Consider the following 19,900-nt stretch of genomic DNA (forward strand, 5'->3'; position numbering starts at 1 on the left):
GGGAAAGGTGGGGTTAGAGAGGGGGAAAAATTGGGAAAAGGAGGGGAAATTCTGGGAAAAGGTGGGGTTAGAGAGGGGAAAAAATTGGGAAAAGGTGGGGTTAGAGGGGGGGAAACTCTGGGAAAAGGAGGGGAAAAATTCTGGGAAAAGGGGGGATTAGAGAGGGGGGAAAATTGGGGAAAGGAGGGGAAAAATTCTGGGAAAAGGGGGGAAAAATTGGGGAAAGGGGGGGTTAGAGAGGGGGAAAAATTCTGGGAAAAGGTGGGGTTAGGGAGGGGGAAAAATTCTGGGAAAAGGTGGGGTTAGGGAGGGGGAAAAATTCTGGGAAAAGGAGGGGAAAAATTCTGGGAAAAGGTGGGGAAAAATTGGGAAAAGGTGGGGTTAGGGAGGGGGAAAAATTCTGGGAAAAGGTGGGGAAAATATGGGATCACAAGGGGAAAAATTCTGGGATCAAACAGGAAAAATCCTGGGATGAGCTAGGAAAAATTCTGGGATTAGGTGGGAAAAAATTGGGAAAAGACAGGAAAAAATCTGGGATCTGGTGAGGAAAATTCGGGGATCAAACAGGAAAAATTCTGGGATCAACCAGGAGAAATTGTGGGATTAGCTGGGAAAAATCTTGGGATCAACTGGAAAAAATTCTGGGATTAAGTGAGAAAAAATCTGGGATCAAACGGGAAAAAATTCTGGGATGAGCTCAGAAAAATTCTGGGAGTAAGTGGCAAAAATCTTGGGATCAGGCAGGAAAAATCTGGGATCAGGTGGGAAAAATTCTAGGATTAGCTGGGAAAAATCTTGGGATCAGCTTAATCCCAGAAAAAATTCTGGGAATTTCACAGAAAAAATTCTGGGAAATTCTTTAAGAAAAACTTAATCCCAGAAAAAACTCTGGGATTAAGTGGGAAAAAATCTGGGATCAACCAGGAGAAATTCTGGGATTAAGTGGGAAAAATCTTGGGATCAGGTGGGAAGAATCCTGGGATAAGGAAGGAGAAATTCTGGGATCAAACAGAAAAAATTCTGGGATCCGGGAGAGCCCAAACTCCTAAAATACTCAGGGAAAAAAAGGAAAAATCCTGGAATCAGCGAGGAAAAAATCTGGAATCAGCCAGATCCCAAATTCCTGGGATTTCTGAAATTCCCAGGGAAAAGAAGGAAAATCTTGGGATCAAGAAGGAAAAAATTCTGGGATCAGCTGGGAAAAATTCCAGGATCAACCAGGAAAAATTCTGGGATTGGCCAGCTCCCAAATTCCCAGAATTCCTGGAATTCCCAAGGAAATTCCCAAGGAAAAGAAAGAGAAATCCTGGAATTCCCAAAATTCCAAGGGCTCCGAACTCCAAATCCCCACCCAAAAATCCCCCAATCCCAAAAAATTTCCCAAAACTTGTCAAATTTGGGAAGGAAATCCCAACTGGGATGGAATTCCCAGAAAATCGTTGGGAATGCCCAAGGAAATCTTGGAGCACCCCAAGGTCTTGGGATTGGAGTGGGATGGGACCGAATCTCCACAAATCCCACCCAAACCGTTCCGGAACTTTGGGATTCCATGGGAATGGGAAGCAAAATCCAGGAAGAAGCAAAATTCCCAGGAAGTCTTTGGGAATGCCCAAGGAAATCTTGGAGAACCTCAAGGTCTTGGGATTGAGCAGGATGGGATCAAATCTCCTCAAATCCCACCCAAAACCACTCTGGATCTCCAGGATTCCATGGGAATAGGAAACAAAATCCAGAAAATCCTTGGGAGCATCCAAGGAAATCTTGGAGCACGTCAAGATGTTGGGATTGGAACGGAATGGGATCGAATCTTGTCAAACCCCACCCAAAACCATTCCAGATCTCCAGAATTCCATGTGAAGCCAAATCCAAGAGAATTTCCTGAGAATCTTTTGGAATGCCCAAGGAGATCTTGGAATCTTGGGATTGGAGTGGGACGGGATCGAATCTCCTCAAATCCCACCCAAACCATTCCGGAACTTTGGGATTCAATAGGAATTGGAAGCGAAATCCATAAGAATTCCCAGAAAATCCCTGAGAGCATCCAAGGAAATCTTGGAGAACCTCAGGATCTTGGGATTGGAATGGGATGGGATCAAATCTCCATAAACCCCACCCAAACCATTCCAGAATGTTGGGATTCCATGGGAATGGGAAGAGAAATCCAAGAGAATTGCCAGAAAATTGTTGGGAATGCCCAAGGAAATCTTGGAGAACCTCAAGATGTTGGGATTGGAGCAGGATGGGATCGAATCTCCTCAAATCCCACCCAAAACCATTCCAGAACTTTGGGATTCCATGGGAATGGGAAGCAAAATCCAGGAAGAAGCAAAATTCCCAGGAAGTCTTTGGGAATGCCCAAGGAAATCTTGGAGAACCTCAAGGTGTTGAGATTGGAGTGGGATGGGATCAAATCTCCACAAATTCCACCCCGAACCATTCCAGATCTCCAGGATTCCATGGGAATGGGAAGCCAAATCCAGAAAATCTTTGGGAATGCCCATCCCGGCCACGCCGGCGCACGCCAGCGCGGCCTCCTTGGCGTCGGCGGCCTCGGCGTGGTGCCGCAGCTGCTGCTCGGCCGTGCTGGCCAGCAGCTGCACCAGCCGGTGGCTCGTGCCTTGGGGACACTTCCCGGCGTCGCCCGCCTCGGGTCCGTGCGGCGTTCCCGGCTCCGGGGGCTTCTCGTCCCCCTGGATGATGTCGCCGAGGATGGAGGAGATTTCCTTGGAGTCCTTGGCGTCGGCTTTGCGGCCGGGCGAGCCCTGGGAGCTCGGCTGCCTCAAAAACGCCGCGTTTGCCGGCGGCTCCGGCAGCGCCGCGGTGAGGGGAGCGCTGGGGAAAGGCCGGGAATTCCCCGAGGAGGAGGAGGAGGATGAGGAGGATGATGAAGCCGGGGAGTGCACGGATGGCGAGAAGGGATTGCCGGGAGCAGCCCGGGATCGCGGAACGGAGCCCGGGCTGCCGCGGTGCCGCGGCGACAGGAACGGCGGCGCCGCGACGCCGGGGCTGTGCATGGGGGAGCCGCCGTGCGCCAGCGGGTGGGAACTGCCGGGAGTCTGGCTTAAGGCAACGCTGGATCCCAGAGGATTCCCGAAATTCCCCTGGCCCGAGGGGGGCGTCCCGGCCATGGCGGAGCCGTTGGAGGGAGGGAGGGGCGGCAGCAGCGCCATTCCCGGCGCCGGCGGAACGCCGGGATTCGCCCGGGGCAGGGCCATGCCCGGCGCGGGGGCGTCCTGGGGGGACAGGATCCCGTGATCCCTGGGGGGAAAACATGGGAAAATCTGGTTAGCGCGGGGTTCGGCGGTCCTCGAAGCAGCGGGAATCCCGAAAATTCCCAGCTCGGAATTTTCCAAGGTTTTCTCGGGGTTGGGAATTCCCAGATCCTGCTCTGAGAACAGCGGGAATCCCAAAAATTCCCAGCTTGGAATTCCGGCTACTCCGACCATTTTTCAGGCTTTGAATTCCCAGATCCTGCTCTGAGAACAGCACAAATCTCAAAAATTCCAAGCTCGGAATTCCGGCTGCTCCAAAGTTTTCTCGGGGTTGGGAATTCCCAGATCCTGCTCAAATGGCAGAAAGGATCCCAAAATTTCCCTGCTCAAAATTCCGGCTGCTCCAAGGTTTTCTTAGGGTTGAGAATTCCCAGATCCTGCTCTGAGAACAGCACAAATCTCAAAAATTCCAAGCTCGGAATTCCGGCTGCTCTGACCCTTTCTCAGGCTTTGAATTCCCAAATCTTGCTCCAATGGCAAAAAGGATCCCAAAAATTCCCTGCTCGGAATTCCGGCTGCTCCGACCATTTTTCAGGCTTTGAATTCCCAGATCCTGCTCCCATGGCAAAAAGGATCCCAAAAATTCCCTGCTCGGAATTCCGGCTGCTCTGACCCTTTCTCAGGCTTTGAATTCCCAAATCTTGCTCCAATGGCAAAAAGGATCCCAAAAATTCCTGGTCCAAGACATTTTTTTGGCCTGGAATTCCCAAATTCTGCTCCACCAGCAGCAGGAATCCCAAAAATTCCCAGCTCAGAATTGTGGCTGGTCCAAGACTTCAAATTTTGGGGCCTGGAATTCCCAAATTCTGCTCCACCAGCAGCAGGAATCCCAAAATTTCCCTGCTCGGAATTCCAAGGCTTTCTCAGGGTTGGGAATTCCCAGATCCTGCTCCCATGGCAAAAAGGATCCCAAAAATTCCCTGCTCGGAATTCCGGCTGCTCCAACCCTTTCTCCAGGTGCTATGACCCCTTCTCCTGGCCTGGAATTCCCAAATTCTGCTCCACCAGCAGCGGGAATCCCAAAAATTCCCTGCTCGGAATTCCGGCTGCTCTGACCCTTTCTCAGGCTTTGAATTCCCAAATCTTGCTCCAATGGCACAAAGGATGCCAAAAATTCCCTGCTTGGAATTCCGGTTACTCTGACCCTTTCTCCAGGTCTGGAATTCCCAAATTCTGCTCCACCAGCAGCGGGAATCCCAAAAATTCCCTGCTCGGAATTCCGGTTGCTCCAAGGCTTTCTCAGGGTCTGGAATTCCCAGATCAGCATTCCTGCCATCCCAGCCCCCTCACGCTGGGAAAAGTTGGTTTTCCCAAATTTTTGGGTTGTTCCAGGATTCCCTGGACCCGTTCCAGCAGCTCCAGAAGATCATTTTTTTCCAGGAATTCTGACAGAAATCCTTGGGAGGGGAAGATCCCAATTCCAGTGCTAATCCTGATCCTGATCCCAATCCCAGTTCTGATCCTGATCCCCATCCTAATCCCAATCCCAATCCCAATCCTAGTCCTGAATGCAATCCTAATTCTGATCCCAATTCCAGTCCAGATCCCAATCCTAATTCCAATTCCAATCCCAATTCCAATCCCAGTACCAATCCCAATTCCAATTCCAACCACGATACAAATCCCAGTCGCAATCCTAAATCTAATCCTAATCCCAATCCCAATGCCAATTCCAGATCCAATCCAAATTCCAATCCTGATCCCAATCCCAATCCTAATCCCGATTACAATCCTAATTCTGATCCCAATTCCAGTCCAGATCCCAATCCTAATTCCAATCCCAATCCTAATTCTAATCCCAATCCTAATTCCAATCCCAGTACCAATCCCAATTCCAATTCCAACCACGATACAAATCCCAGTCGCAATCCTAAATCTAATCCTAATCCCAATCCAAATCTCAATCCCAATCCCAATTCTGATTCTGATCCTGATCCCAATCCTAATCCCAATCCCAATCCTAATCCCGATTACAATCCTAATTCTGATCCCAATTCCAGTTCAGATCCCAATCCTAATTCCAATCCTAATCCCAATTCTGATTCCAATCACGATCCAAATCCTCGTCCCAATCCTAAACCTAATCCTAATCCTAATCCAAATGTCAATCCCTATGCCAATTCCAGACCCAATCCCACTTCCAAAACCAATCCTAATCCCAATTCCCATCCCGATCCCCAAACCAATCCTAATCCCAATTCCAATTCCAATCCTGATCCCAAACCCTATTCTAATTCCAATCCTGATCCCAATTCTAATCCTGATCCCAGTCTAAATCCCAATTCCAGTCCTAATCCTAAAACAAATCCTAATTCCTATCCCAGTTCCAATCCCAATGAGCACTGAGGACCCAGGGAATGCCTGGATGAGGTCAAGGCCAGATTTTTGGGAAAAATTCCTCCCCCAGAGCATGAAAACCTCCAGAAAATTTTCCTTAGGAAACACCAAAATTCCCAAAACCGCCAGAATTCCAGGAAAAACCCAAAAGAGGGGAAAAAAAGAAAGAAAAAAACCCAAAAAGCTGGAAAAACCCAGGGCGGGATCAGCGCCTGGAGCTTCATTCCACCAGCAGCAGGAATCCCAAAATTTCCCTGCTCGGAATTCCAAGGCTTTCTCAGGGTTGGGAATTCCCAGATCCTGCTCCCATGGCAAAAAGGATCCCAAAAATTCCCTGCTCGGAATTCCGGCTGCTCCAAGGTTTTTTCAGGGTCTGGAATTCCCAGATCAGCATTCCCACCATCCCAGCCCACTCATGCTGGGAAAAGTTGGTTTTCCCAAATTTTTGGGTTGTTCCAGGATTCCCTGGACTCATTCCAGCAGCTCCAGAAGATCATTTTTTTCCGGGAATTCTGACAGAAATCCTTGGGAGGGGAACGCTGCTCTGACCCCTTCTCCTGGTCTGGAATTCCCAAATTCTGCTCCACCAGCAGCGGGAATCCCAAAAATTCCCTGCTTGGAATTCCGGTTACTCTGACCCTTTCTCAGGCTTTGAATTCCCAAATCTTGCTCCAATGGCACAAAGGATGCCAAAAATTCCCTGCTTGGAATTCCGGTTACTCTGACCCTTTCTCCAGGTCTGGAATTCCCAAATTCTGCTCCACCAGCAGCGGGAATCCCAAAAATTCCCTGCTCGGAATTCCGGTTGCTCCAAGGCTTTCTCAGGGTCTGGAATTCCCAGATCAGCATTCCTGCCATCCCAGCCCCCTCACGCTGGGAAAAGTTGGTTTTCCCAAATTTTTGGGTTGTTCCAGGATTCCCTGGACTCATTCCAGCAGCTCCAGAAGATCATTTTTTTCCAGGAATTCTGACAGAAATCCTTGGGAGGGGAAGATCCCAATTCCAGTGCTAATCCTGATCCTGATCCCAATCCCAGTTCTGATCCTGATCCCCATCCTAATCCCAATCCCAATCCCAATCCTAGTCCTGAATGCAATCCTAATTCTGATCCCAATTCCAGTTCAGATCCCCATCCTAATTCCAATCCTAATCCAAATCCCAATCCTAATTCCAATCACAATCCAAATCCCAGTCGCAATCCTAAATCTAATCCTAATCCCAATCCTAATTCCAATCACAATCCAAATCCCAGTCGCAATCCTAAATCTAATCCTAATCCCAATGCCAATGCCAATTCCAGATTCCATCCTAATCCCAATCCCAATCCTAGTCCTGAATACAATCCTAATTCTGATCCCAATTCCAGTTCAGATCCCAATCCTAATTCCAATCACGATCCAAATCCCAGTCGCAATCCTAAATCTAATCCTAATCCCGATTACAATCCTAATTCTGATCCCAATTCCAGTCCAGATCCCAATCCTAATTCCAATCCCAATCCTAATTCTAATCCCAATCCTAATTCCAATCCCAGTACCAATCCCAATTCCAATTCCAACCACGATACAAATCCCAGTCGCAATCCTAAATCTAATCCTAATCCCAATCCAAATCTCAATCCCAATCCCAATTCTGATCCTGATCCCGATCCTAATCCCAATCCCAATCCTAATCCCGATTACAATCCTAATTCTGATCCCAATTCCAGTTCAGATCCCAATCCTAATTCCAATCCTAATCCCAATTCTAATTCCAATCACGATCCAAATCCTCGTCCCAATCCTAAATCTAATCCTAATCCTAATCCAAATGTCAATCCCTATGCCAATTCCAGACCCAATCCCACTTCCAAAACCAATCCTAATCCCAATTCCCATCCCGATCCCCAAACCAATCCTAATCCCAATTCCAATTCCAATCCTGATCCCAAACCCTATTCTAATTCCAATCCTGATCCCAATTCTAATCCTGATCCCAGTCTAAATCCCAATTCCAGTCCTAATCCTAAAACAAATCCTAATTCCTATCCCAGTTCCAATCCCAATGAGCACTGAGGACCCAGGGAATGCCTGGATGAGGTCAAGGCCAGATTTTTGGGCAATCCTTAATCTAATCCTAATCCCAATCCAAATCTCAATCCCAATCCCAATTCTGATTCTGATCCTGATCCCAATCCTAATCCCAATCCCAATCCTAATCCCGATTACAATCCTAATTCTGATCCCAATTCCAGTTCAGATCCCAATCCTAATTCCAATCCCAATCCCAATTCTAATTCCAATCACGATCCAAATCCTCATCCCAATCCTAAATCTAATCCTAATCCTAATCCAAATGTCAATCCCTATGCCAATTCCAGACCCAATCCCACTTCCAAAACCAATCCTAATCCCAATTCCCATCCCGATCCCCAAACCAATCCTAATCCCAATTCCAATTCCAATCCTGATCCCAAACCCTATTCTAATTCCAATCCTGATCCCAATTCTAATCCTGATCCCAGTCTAAATCCCAATTCCAGTCCTAATCCTAAAACAAATCCTAATTCCTATCCCAGTTCCAATCCCAATGAGCACTGAGGACCCAGGGAATGCCTGGATGAGGTCAAGGCCAGATTTTTGGGAAAAATTCCTCCCCCAGAGCATGAAAACCTCCAGAAAATTTTCCTTAGGAAACACCAAAATTCCCAAAACCGCCAGAATTCCAGGAAAAACCCAAAAGAGGGGAAAAAAAGAAAGAAAAAAACCCAAAAAGCTGGAAAAACCCAGGGCGGGATCAGCGCCTGGAGCTTCATCCCTGCCCCCTCCGGGTGATTCCCGGTGCCGGAATTCCGTGGGATTCTGAGGGATTTTTCGGAATTCCACGGAATTCCGAGGGATTCCCGGGAATTCCGTACCTGTCGATGACGTGGATGCCCATGATGAAGGGCTGCAGCTCCGGGCTCGAGGGGTAGCACAGCTTGCACTTGGTGTGCGCGCTCAGCACGGAGCCGTCGCTCAGCGTGAAGCGGTAGGGATTCCGTGGGATTCTGAGGGATTTTTCGGAATTCCGAGGGATTCCCGGGAATGCCGTACCTGTCGATGACGTGGATGCCCATGATGAAGGGCTGCAGCTCCGGGCTCGAGGGGTAGCACAGCTTGCACTTGGTGTGCGCGCTCAGCACGGAGCCGTCGCTCAGCGTGAAGCGGACGAGGGGCTGAAGGCCGTGCCCTGAGTCATCACTGAGGAGAAAAGCACAGAATTCCAGGAAAATCCCAAGAAATTCTGGCAAAATCTCAAGAAAATCCTGACAAAATCCCAATCCAACCCCAAAAAACCAAATTCAATGGAAATCTGAGCACAAAAACCCCAACAGGGCACAGGGAGGATCAGCACGGAGCCGTCACTCAGCGTGAAGGGTACGAGGGGCTGAAGGCCGTGCCCCGCGTCATCACTGGGGAGAAACACACAGAATTCCAGGGGAAAATTGGGAAAAATCACGGAAAACCCCGAGAAAATCCCGAGAAAATACTAAAAATCTTGATAGGATAAAGGGACATCCAGCACGGAGCTGTCGCTCAGTGTGAAGGGGACAAGGGGTTGAAGGCCGTGCCCCGCGTCATCACTGAGGAGAAAAGCACAGAATTCCAGGAAAATCCCAAGAAATTCTGGCAAAATCTCAAGAAAATCCTGACAAAATCCCAATCCAACCCCAAAAAACCCAATCCAATGAAAATTTGAGCCCAAAAACCCCAATAGGACCCAGGGAGGATCAGCACGGAGCCGTCACTCAGCGTGAAGGGGATGAGGGGCTGAGGGTAGAGCTGGGGTCATCACTGAGGGAAAAATCACCTAAATTCCAGCAAAATTGTAGAAAAATCTTGAAAAAATCCTGACAAAATCCCAACCCAACCCCAAAAACCCCAATCCAATGGAAATCTGATCCCAAAAACCCCAACAGGGCACAGGGAGGATCAGCACGGAGCCGTCGCTCAGCGTGAAGCGGTACGAGGGGCTGAAGGCCGTGCCCCGCGTCATCACTGGGGGGAAACACACAGAATTCCAGGGGAAAATTGGGAAAAATCACGGAAAACCCCGAGAAAATCCCGAAAAAATCCTAAAAATCATGAGAGGGAAAAGCGAGAGACAGCACGGAGCCGTCGCTCAGTGTGAAGGGGACGAGGGGGTTGAGGGTGGACCTGGGATCATCACTGAGGGGAAAACCACGTAAATTCCAGGGAAATCCTGGAAAAATCTTAAGAAAATCCTGACAAAATCCCAATCCAACCCCAAAAACACAAATTCAATGGAAATCTGATCCCAAAAACCCCAATAGGACCCAGGGAGGATCAGCACGGAGCCGTCACTCACAGGGGAAAATTGGGAAAAATCACGGAAAACCCCGAGAAAATCCCGAAAAAATCCTAAAAATCATGAGAGGGAAAAGCGAGAGACAGCACGGAGCCGTCGCTCAGCGTGAAGGGGACGAGGGGCTGAGGGTAGAGCTGGGATCATCACTGAGGGGAAAATCACCTAAATTCCAGGGAAATCCTGGAAAAATCCCAAGAAAATCCTGACAAAATCCCAATCTAACCCCAAAAAACCCAATCCAATGAAAATCTGAGCCCAAAAACCCCAATAGGACCCAGGGGGGATCAGCACGGAGCCATCACTCAGCGTGAAGGGGATGAGGGGCTGAGGGTAGAGCTGGGATCATCACTGAGGGGAAAATCACCTAAATTCCAGCAAAATTGTAGAAAAATCTTGAAAAAATCCTGACAAAATCCCAACCCAACCCCAAAAACCCCAATCCAATGGAAATCTGATCCCAAAAACCCCAACAGGGCACAGGGAGGATCAGCACGGAGCCATCGCTCAGCGTGAAGGGGATGAGGGGCTGAGGGTAGAGCTGGGGTCATCACTGAGGGGAAACAGACAGAATTCCAGGGGAAAATAGGGAAAAATCATGGAAAACCCCGAGAAAATGGCAGTAAATTCCTGAAAATCATGAGAGGGTAAAGCGAGAGACAGCATGGAGCCATCGCTCAGCGTGAAGGGGATGAGGGGCTGAGGGTAGAGCTGGGATCATCACTGAGGAAAGAAACGCAGAATTTCAGGGAAAAACATGGGAAAATCCCAAGAAAATCTGGATAAAATCCATATCTAGTCCAAAAACCCGCAATTCAATGGAAATCTAAGCCCAAAAATCCCAACAGGGCCCAGGGAGGATCAGCACGGAGCCGCTGCTCAGCGTGAGGGGCATGAGAGGCTGAGGGCCATGCTGGGGTCATCACTGAGGGGAAAAACACAGAATTCCAGGAAAATCCTGGGAAAATCCTGATAAAATCCTGACAAAATCCCAATCCAATCCCAAAAACCCCAATCCAATGCAAATCCGATCCCAAAAACCCCAATAGGGCACAGAGGGGATCAGCACAGAGCCATCGCTCAGCGTGAAGGGTACAAGGGGCTGAAGGCCTTGCCCTGAGGGGAAAAGCACAGAATTCCAGGAAAATCCTGGAAAAATCTTAAAATAATCCTGCAAAAATCCCAATCCCATCAAATAACACCCAAGTCAATGGAAATCTGATCCCAAAAACCCCAAAAGGACCCAGGGAGTATCAGCACGGAGCCATTGCTCAGCGTGAAAGGTACAAGGGGCTGAAGGCCTTGCCCTGAGGGGAAAAGCACAGAATTCCAGGAAAATCCTGATAAAATCCTTAAAAAATCCCAATTCAGTCAAACAATACCCATTTCAATGGAAATCTGATCCCAAAAACCCCAAAAGGGCACAGAGGGGATCAGCACAGAGCCATCGCTCAGCGTGAAGGGTACAAGGGGCTGAAGGCCTTGCACTGAGGGGAAAAGCACAGAAATCCAGGAAAATCCTGGAAAAATCCCAAGATAATCCTGCAAAAATCCCAATCCCATCGAACAACACCCAATTCAATGGAAATCTGATCCCAAAAACCCCAAAAGGACCCAGGGAGTATCAGCACCGAGCCATCGCTCACTGTGAAGGGTACAAGGGGCTGAAGGCCTTGCCCTGAGGGGAAAAGCACAGAATTCCAGGAAAATCCTGATAAAATCCTTAAAAAATCCCAATTCAGTCAAACAATACCCATTTCAATGGAAATCTGATCCCAAAAACCCCAATAGGGCACAGGGAGGATCCGCACAGAGCTGTCCCTCAGCGTGAAGGTGTCGAGGGGCTGAGGGCCCTGCCAAGGTCATCACTGAGGGGAAACACACAGAATTCCAGGGGAAAATATGGAAAAATCCCAAGAAAATCCTGAAAAAAATCCAGATCTAGTCCCAAAACCCCCAATCCAATGGAAATCTGATCCCAATAACCCCAATAGGGCCCAGGGAGGATCAGCATGGAGCCATCGCTCAGCGTGAAAGGGAGGGTCATCACTGAGGGGAAACAGACAGAATTCCAGGAGAAAATATGGAAAAATCCCGAGAAAATCCTGAAAAAAATCCAGATCTAGTCCCAAAACCCCCAATCCAATGGAAATCTGATCCCAAAAACCCCAATAGGGCCCAGGGAAGATCAGCACGGAGCCATCGCTCAGCGTGAAAGGGACGAGGAGCTGAGGGTGGTCATCACTGAGGGGAAACACACAGAATTCCAAGGAAAAACATGGAAAAACCCCGCCAAAATCCCTCAACAACCCCAAAACCCCACCACAACACCACAAAAACACATCTTGCCATCACCACCTCCCAAAAAAACAAAACCCCAAACCACACACCGACCCCGCCAAAACACCGCCGCCATTTTCTCCTCCTCTTCCCAACCCGCGGCGGGAACCAAACCGCCCCGAATCCGGGGATTTTTTTGGGGTTTTTCCCAAGGAGAAGATTCTTTCCGGGGGGAAAAGGCAGCGGTACCTTCCTGAAAGAGCTGCTTGGCGTAGGAGGGCTCGCGGCCCTGGGGCTGGAAGAAGGCGTAGATGCATTTCCTGACCAGATCCTCCCAGCCCGTCCGGCCGGCGGCGCGCAGCGAGCTGGTGTCGATGGAGATGATTTTTCCTGGGAAAAGGAGAGGGAGGAAGGGGAATTTGGGGGGATTTGGGGAGTTGGAATGGGGTGGAGGAGGTTGGGTTGGTGGGGTGGGGTTGAGGGAATTTTGTGGATTCCGTCCCAAACCATTCCGGGATTCTGGGATCCAGGATGGATCAAAATGCATCACGAGGGATTTTTATGGAATTTGGGGATGGAAAACGAAAGGGAGACCCCCCAGATTCCAAGGGAATTCCCGAAATTCCCTCCCGGAGAGGATTCGGGATGGGGATGGATCCAGTGCCAGGCTGGGAGAGCTGGGAATGGAGGGAATTCCCTGGGAAAAGGGGAGGAATTTGGGAAGGAATTCCCAGAGAATCCCTGGGACTGCCCAAGGAAAGGGTGGGGTTGAGGGAATTTTGTGGATTCCGTCCCAAACCATTCCGGGATTCTGGGATCCAGGATGGATCAAAATGCATCACGAGGGATTTTTATGGAATTTGGGGGTGGAAAACGGAAGGGAGACCCCCCCAGATTCCAAGGGAATTCCCGAAATTCCCTCCCGGAGAGGATTCGGGATGGGGATGGATCCAATGCCAGGCTGGGAGAGCTGGGAATGGACGGAATTCCCTGGGAAAAGGGGAGGAATTTGGGAAGGAATTCCCAGAGAATCCCTGGCAGTGCCCAAGGAAAGGCTGGAAAATCCCGGAATTGTGGGGTGGGAATGGGATGGGATTGAAGCTCCATGGATCCCATCCCAAACCATTCTGGGATTCTGGGATCCAGGACGCTCAGGATCCATCCCCAGGGATTTTTATGGAATTCAGGGATGGAAAAGGGAAGGGAGATCCCCAAGATTCCAAGGGAATTCCCAAAACTCCTTCCCAGAGAGGATTCAGGATGGAGATGGATCCAGTCCCAGGCTGGGAGAGCTGGGAATGGAGGGAATTCCCTGGGAAAAGGGGAGGAATTTGGGAAGGAATTCCCTGGGAGCGTCCAAGCACCCTGAGATTGGGATTGGAATGGGATTGAAGCTCCACAAATCCCTGGGAAAAGGGGAGGTATTTGGGAAGGAATTCCCAGAGAATCCCTGGGACTGCCCAAGGAAAGGCTGGAAAATCCCAGAATTGTGGGGTGGGAACGGGATGGGATTGAAGCTCCATGGATCCCATCCCAAACCATTTCGGGATTCTGGGATCCAGGACACTCAGGATCCATCCCCAGGGATTTTTATGGGATTTGGGGGTGGAAAAAGGAAGGGGGACACCCGAGATTCCAAGGGAATTCCCAAAATTCCTTCCAAAGAGGATTCAGGATGGGGATGGATCCAGTCCCAGGCTGGGAGAGCTGGGATTGGAGGGAATTCCTTGGGAAAAGGGGAGGAATTTGGGAAGGAATTCCCTGGGAGCGTCCAAGCACCCTGAGATTGGGATTGGAATGGGATTGAAGCTCCACAAATCCCACCCAAACCATTCCAGAGCCCCAGAATGGCGGGATTTGGGGCGGAATTCCCGGGAATTCCGCGCGGGGTGTACCTGTGGTGTCCTGCTTGGTGACGAAGGACTCGGTGGGGGCCGGCGCCGCCGGGCGCGGCAGCCTCCGCGCGATGCAGATCAGACACGACTGGAAATCTGGGAAAAACACCGGGAAAAACGCCGGGAATGCCGCCGCCATCCCGGGCCGCAGCTCAGGTCTCCCTCCCGGAGATTGGGAAGTGTTTTCCTGGAGGGATTCCCTATCCCAGCTGAGGAACTGGGCTGGAATTCCCTGGAATTCCCTGGGAGAAGCTTTGGGGGGTTGAGTGGGGAGGGTTCTGGGGTGTGGCGGAGTTGGGATAATGGGATTCCAGGGATTGGTGGGATTTGGTGCTCGAACAGCGGGATTTGGCCCTTCCCGGGGGGAATCCTGTGGGAATTGGGGGATTCATGCCAGGAATGTGGTGGGACAGGGAAGAGGGAGCTGGAGAGGGAGAGCGGCGAAGGATCGGGCCCTGTCCCAGTCCCAGTCCCAATCCTGAGCCCTTCCCATCCCAATCCTAATCCCAGTCCTAATCCCAATCCAAATACCAGTCCCAATCCCAATCCTAATCCTGCATTGCCTCCCAACTCCTATCCCATCCCAATCCCAACCCAATCTCAATTCCAATCCCTCATTCTCACTTTATCCCATCCCAATCCAGCACTGACATCCCAATTCCAATTCCAATCTGAATTCCAACCCCAATCCCAGTCCGGCATTCCCATCCCATCCCAGTCCTGCACTAACATCCCAATTCCAGTCCCAATCCCAACCCCAATCCCAGTCCGGCATTCCCATCCCATCCCAGTCCTGCACTGACATCCCAATTCTAGTCCCAATCCCAACCCCAATCCCAATTCTGCATTCCCATCCCAACTGTGCTCCATCCTGATCCCAATCTCAATCCCAATCCCATCCCATTCCAATCTCAATCCCATCCCAATCCTGCATTCCCATCCCAGTCCTGCACGGACATCCCAATTCCAACACCAATCCCAACCCCAATTCTAATCCCAATCCCAACCCCAATCCCGCATTCCCATCCTGTTGTAATCCTGCACTGTCATCCCAATTCCAGCTCCAATTCCAATCCTAACCACAATCCCAACCCCAAGCCTGTCCCATCCCCTCCCATCCCTTTATCCCATCCCATCCCATCCCTTTATCCCATCCCTTTATCCCATCCCTTTATCCCATCCCATCCCATCCCTTTATCCCATCCCTTTATCCCATCCCATCCCATCCCATCCCATTCCATCCCATCCCATCCCATCCCAACCCATCCCATCCCTTTATCCCATCCCATCCCATCCCATCCCATTCCATCCCATCCCATCCCATCCCATTCCATCCCATCCCTTTATCCCATCCCATCCCATCCCAGTTCTGCTCCATCCCATCGCAACCCCAATCCTAAACCTCATCCAAATTCTGATCTCCTATCCAAACCCCAATCCCATTCCTATCCTAATCCATATCTCCTCCCATCCCAATCCCAAATCCCAGATCCCAAATCCCTGGGAATGCTGCCCCACCTTCCCCCTCCTCCTGGAAGGCGCGGGGCTGGCTGACGGTGAAGCACTGCATGGCCTCGGAGACCCCAAACCAAACCACAATCCCACCCCATTCCCACCCCAAACCCAACCCCAAACCAAACCCTAATCCCAAACCCAACCCCAATCCCAATCCCACCTTCCCCCTCCTCCTGGAAGGTGCGGGGCTGGCTGACGGTGAAGCACTGCATGGCCTCGTAGTCCCTCACTCCAACCCCAATCCCAAATCCCAATCCCGGGATTTAAGGAGCCAGAATTCCCAAAGATCCCTGGGATTTGAGGAGCACAATCCAGCCAGAATTCCCAAAGATCCCTGGGATTTGAGGAGCCAGAATTCCCAAAGATCCCTGGGATTTGAGGAGCCACAATTCCCAAAGATCCCTGGGATTTCAGGAGCCAGAATTCCCAAAGATCCCTGGGATTTGAGGAGCCAGAATTCCCAAAGATCCCTGGGATTTGAGGAGCCAGAATTCCCAAAGATCCCTGGGATTTGAGGAGCCAGAATTCCCAAAGATCCCTGGGATTTGAGGAGCACAAATCCAGCCAGAATTCCCAAAGATCCCAAATTAGGATATAAAAATATATTCTAATTATTAAAATAAAACCCCAAGGAATAAATAAAAAATAAAATCAAAATTAAAAAATAAAAAAATTAAAAACAAAAGAAATAAAATACAAATTTTAAAAAAATTAAAACTAAATCTAAATCATTACAATACAAACAAATAAAAATTTAAGATAATAAACAATAAATAAATAAAAGCAGAAGAAATTAAAAGAAAATTTGCATACTAAAAAACCCTAAAAAATAAATAAAACCAAAATAAATGGAAATAAAAAGTAATAAGGAAATAATATAGAAACAAAAATCAATAAACACCAAAAAATCTAAATAAAAACTAAAGACCCAGGAACAAAATAACAAGAAATACAAAAAAGGAACAAAACCAAAAGATAATACAGAAAAAAAAATGAAAAATAAATAGAAATAAAAATAAGGAAATAATATGGAAACAAAAATCAATAAACTTGAATACTAAAAAAACCCTAAAAATAAATAAAGCCGAAATAAATAGAAATAAAAACAAATAAGGAAGTAATATAGAAACAAAAATGAAAAATAAATAGAAATAAAAATAAGGAAATAATATGGAAACAAAAATCAATAAACACCAAAAAATCTAAATAGCTACAAAAACCAAGAAACAAAATTACAAGAAATACAAAGGAACAAAACCAAAAAAGATATTAAAATAAAAATAAAAATGAAAATAGAAATAAAATATAGCAAAATTAAATTTTGAATTAAAATTAAAATTAAAATTTGAATTAAAATTAAAATAAAATTGAAATTAAAATTAAAATTAAAATTGAAATTAAAATTAAAATTAAAATTGAAATTAAAATTAAAATTAAAATTGAAATTAAAATTAAAATTAAAATTGAAATTAAAATTAAAATTAAAATTGAAATTAAAATTAAAATTAAAATTGAAATTAAAATTAAAATTAAAATTGAAATTAAAATTAAAATTAAAATTGAAATTAAAATTAAAATTAAAATTGAAATTAAAATTAAAATTAAAATTGAAATTAAAATTAAAATTAAAATTGAAATTAAAATTAAAATTAAAATTGAAATTAAAATTAAAATTAAAATTGAAATTAAAATTAAAATTAAAATTGAAATTAAAATTAAAATTTAACTTTAAATTTAAAAATGAACAACCCTCCATCCCCATCCCCCCACCCTTCTCCTGATCCTTGCGTCCATTCCTGAATTTTCCCGAATTTTCCAGAATTTCCCGGATTTTCCCCGGATTTTTCCAGATTTTCCCCGGATTTTCCCCGGATTTTTCCAGATTTTCCCCGGATTTTCCCCGGATTTTTCCCGGATTTTCCCCGGATTTTTCCCGGATTTTCCCCGGATTTCCCCGGATTTTCCCCGGATTTTTCCCGGATTTTCCCCGGATTTTTCCCGGATTTTCCCCGGATTTTTGTCCGGATTTTTCCTGGATTTTCCTCAGATTTTTTTTTATTTTCCCTGGATTTTCCCTGGATTTTCCCCGTATTTTCCCTGGATTTTCCCCAGATTTTTGCCGGATTTTTGCCGGATTTTCCCCGGATTTTTCCCGGATTTTCCCCGGATTTTTGCCGGATTTTCCCTGGATTTTCCCCAGATTTTTTTTTATTTTTCCCGGATTTTCCCTGAATTTTCCCTGGATTTTTTTGGATTTTTCCCGGATTTTCCCCGGATTTTCCCCGTATTTTCCCCGTATTTTCCCCGTATTTTTCCCGGATCTTTCCGGGATTTGTCCGGGATTTTCCCCGGATTCCCCGTACCCAGGGACTTGGGGAGCAGGTTCTTGACGAACTCGGCGTGGTCGCCCACGTGCAGGATGCTGTAGACGCTGGAGTTCATCAGCTCCTCCTGCCCGTAGCCCAGGTAGCCCGTCACGTTCTCCGACACGAACACGATGCGGCCCTCGCGGTTCACCACGAAGAAGAACCCGTCCAGGGCCTGGGAACGGGAAAAAATTCCAAGGTTTTATCCAAAATATCCCGAAAATGGGGAAAAAATGGGAAAAAAATTCAAAATTCTATCTCAAATATCCCAAAAATGGGAAAGAGTTTCAAGGTTTTATCTCTAATATGGCATCACGTTCTCCGACACGAACACGATGCGGCCCTCGCGGTTCACCACGAAGAAGAACCCGTCCAGAGCCTGGAAACGGGAAAAACGGGAAAAAATTCCAAAGTTTTATCCAAAATATCTTGAAAATGGGGGGAAAAGGGAAAGAATTCCAAGGTTTTATGCCAAATAAATCCCCAATAAATTTCAAGATTTTGGCCCGTCACGTTCTCCGACACGAACGCGACCCAACCATCCTGGTTGAACATGAAGAAAAACCCATCCCGGACCTGGAATGGAAAAATATTCCAGAGATTTTACCCTAAATATCCCAAAAATGGGAAAAATTCCTGGATTTTATTTCAAATATCATGAAACCAGGAAAGAATTCCAAAACTTTATCGTAAATATCGCGGCACGTTCTCCGACACGAACACGATGCGGCCCTCGCGGTTCACCACGCAGAAGAACCCGTCCAGGGCCTGGGATGGGAAAGAATTCCAAGATTTTATCCAAAATATCACAAAAATGGGAAAGAATTCCAAGGTTTTATCTCAAATATTGAAAAAATGGGAAAGAATTCCAAGGTTTTATGGCAAATATGGCGTCACGTTCTCCGACACGAACGCGACCCAACCCTCCTGGTTGAACATGAAGAAAAACCCATCCTGGACCTGGAATGGAAAAACATTCCAGAGATTTTGCCCTAAATATCCCAAAAATGGGGAAAAATTCCAGGATTTTATCTCAAATATTGAAAAAATGGGAAAAAGTTTCAAGGTTTTATCTCTAATATCGCGTCACGTTCTCCGACACGAACACGACGCGGCCCTCGCGGTTCACCACGAAGAAGAACCCGTCCAGAGCCTGGAAACGGGAAAAACGGGAAAAAATTCCAAAGTTTTATGTCAAATATCTCAAAAATTGGGGAAAAAATGGGAAAAAAATTCAAAATTCTATCTCAAATATCCCAAAAATGGGGAAGAGTTTCAAGGTTTTATGGCAAATACGGCGTCACGTTCTCCGACACGAACACGACCCAACCCTCCTGGTTGAACATGAAGAAAAACCCATCCTGGACCTGGAATGGAAAAACATTCCAGAGATTTTGCCCTAAATATCCCAAAAATGGGGAAAAATTCCTGGATTTTATTTCAAATACCATGAAACCAGGAGAGAATTCCAAGGTTTTATGGCAAATATGGCGTCACGTTCTCCGACACGAACGCGACCCAACCCTCCCGGTTCACCACGAAGGAGAACCCGCCCAGAGCCTGGAGTGGGAATGGAATTCCAGAGGGGAATCACAGAATGGGAGGAGAATGAAATTCCAGAGGGTGCTCCTGGAGCGGGGAGGAGATTCCATGGAAGGTTGGGCGGGGTCTGGAAAAGATTCCCACTCTGGGAATTCCAGGATTCCAGATGAGATCCAAGATCCACTTTGGTCATTCCTGGATTCGGGTCCTCAAATCCCAGGATTCCAGCTGGGATCCAAGATCCACCTTGGTCATTCCAATGGATTCCCATGGATTTGGTTCCTTGAGTGTGGAGAAGGTTCCAGAAAAGCTTGGCTGCATTCCCACCCTGGGAATTCCAGGATTC

The 19,900-nt window shown here is 47.4% G+C and overlaps 1 protein-coding gene across 1 annotated transcript in view; it reads right to left on the reverse strand.

The window, feature by feature from the left end:
- Positions 1-19,572, reverse strand: part of LOC120508534 (nuclear receptor coactivator 1-like) — a gene marked incomplete at its 5' end in the record, with an annotated part of 20,434 nt that extends 862 nt beyond the window's left edge. The window contains 14 exons of the mRNA XM_039722220.1: positions 2,435-3,258; positions 8,506-8,621; positions 9,597-9,628; positions 12,486-12,626; positions 14,132-14,227; positions 15,807-15,867; positions 17,870-18,187; positions 18,329-18,391; positions 18,526-18,588; positions 18,718-18,780; positions 18,910-18,972; positions 19,103-19,165; positions 19,317-19,379; positions 19,510-19,572. Coding sequence (XP_039578154.1) covers positions 2,435-3,258; positions 8,506-8,621; positions 9,597-9,628; positions 12,486-12,626; positions 14,132-14,227; positions 15,807-15,867; positions 17,870-18,187; positions 18,329-18,391; positions 18,526-18,588; positions 18,718-18,780; positions 18,910-18,972; positions 19,103-19,165; positions 19,317-19,379; positions 19,510-19,572 — 2,029 coding nt within the window. The remainder of the gene's footprint in view (positions 1-2,434; positions 3,259-8,505; positions 8,622-9,596; positions 9,629-12,485; positions 12,627-14,131; positions 14,228-15,806; positions 15,868-17,869; positions 18,188-18,328; positions 18,392-18,525; positions 18,589-18,717; positions 18,781-18,909; positions 18,973-19,102; positions 19,166-19,316; positions 19,380-19,509) is intronic.
- Positions 19,573-19,900: the final 328 nt, after the last annotated feature.

The sequence above is a fragment of the Passer montanus genome, unplaced genomic scaffold (assembly GCF_014805655.1).
Source record: "Passer montanus isolate IOZ18808 unplaced genomic scaffold, ASM1480565v1 scaffold479, whole genome shotgun sequence".
In the NCBI taxonomy this organism is placed as follows: Eukaryota; Metazoa; Chordata; class Aves; order Passeriformes; family Passeridae; genus Passer; species Passer montanus.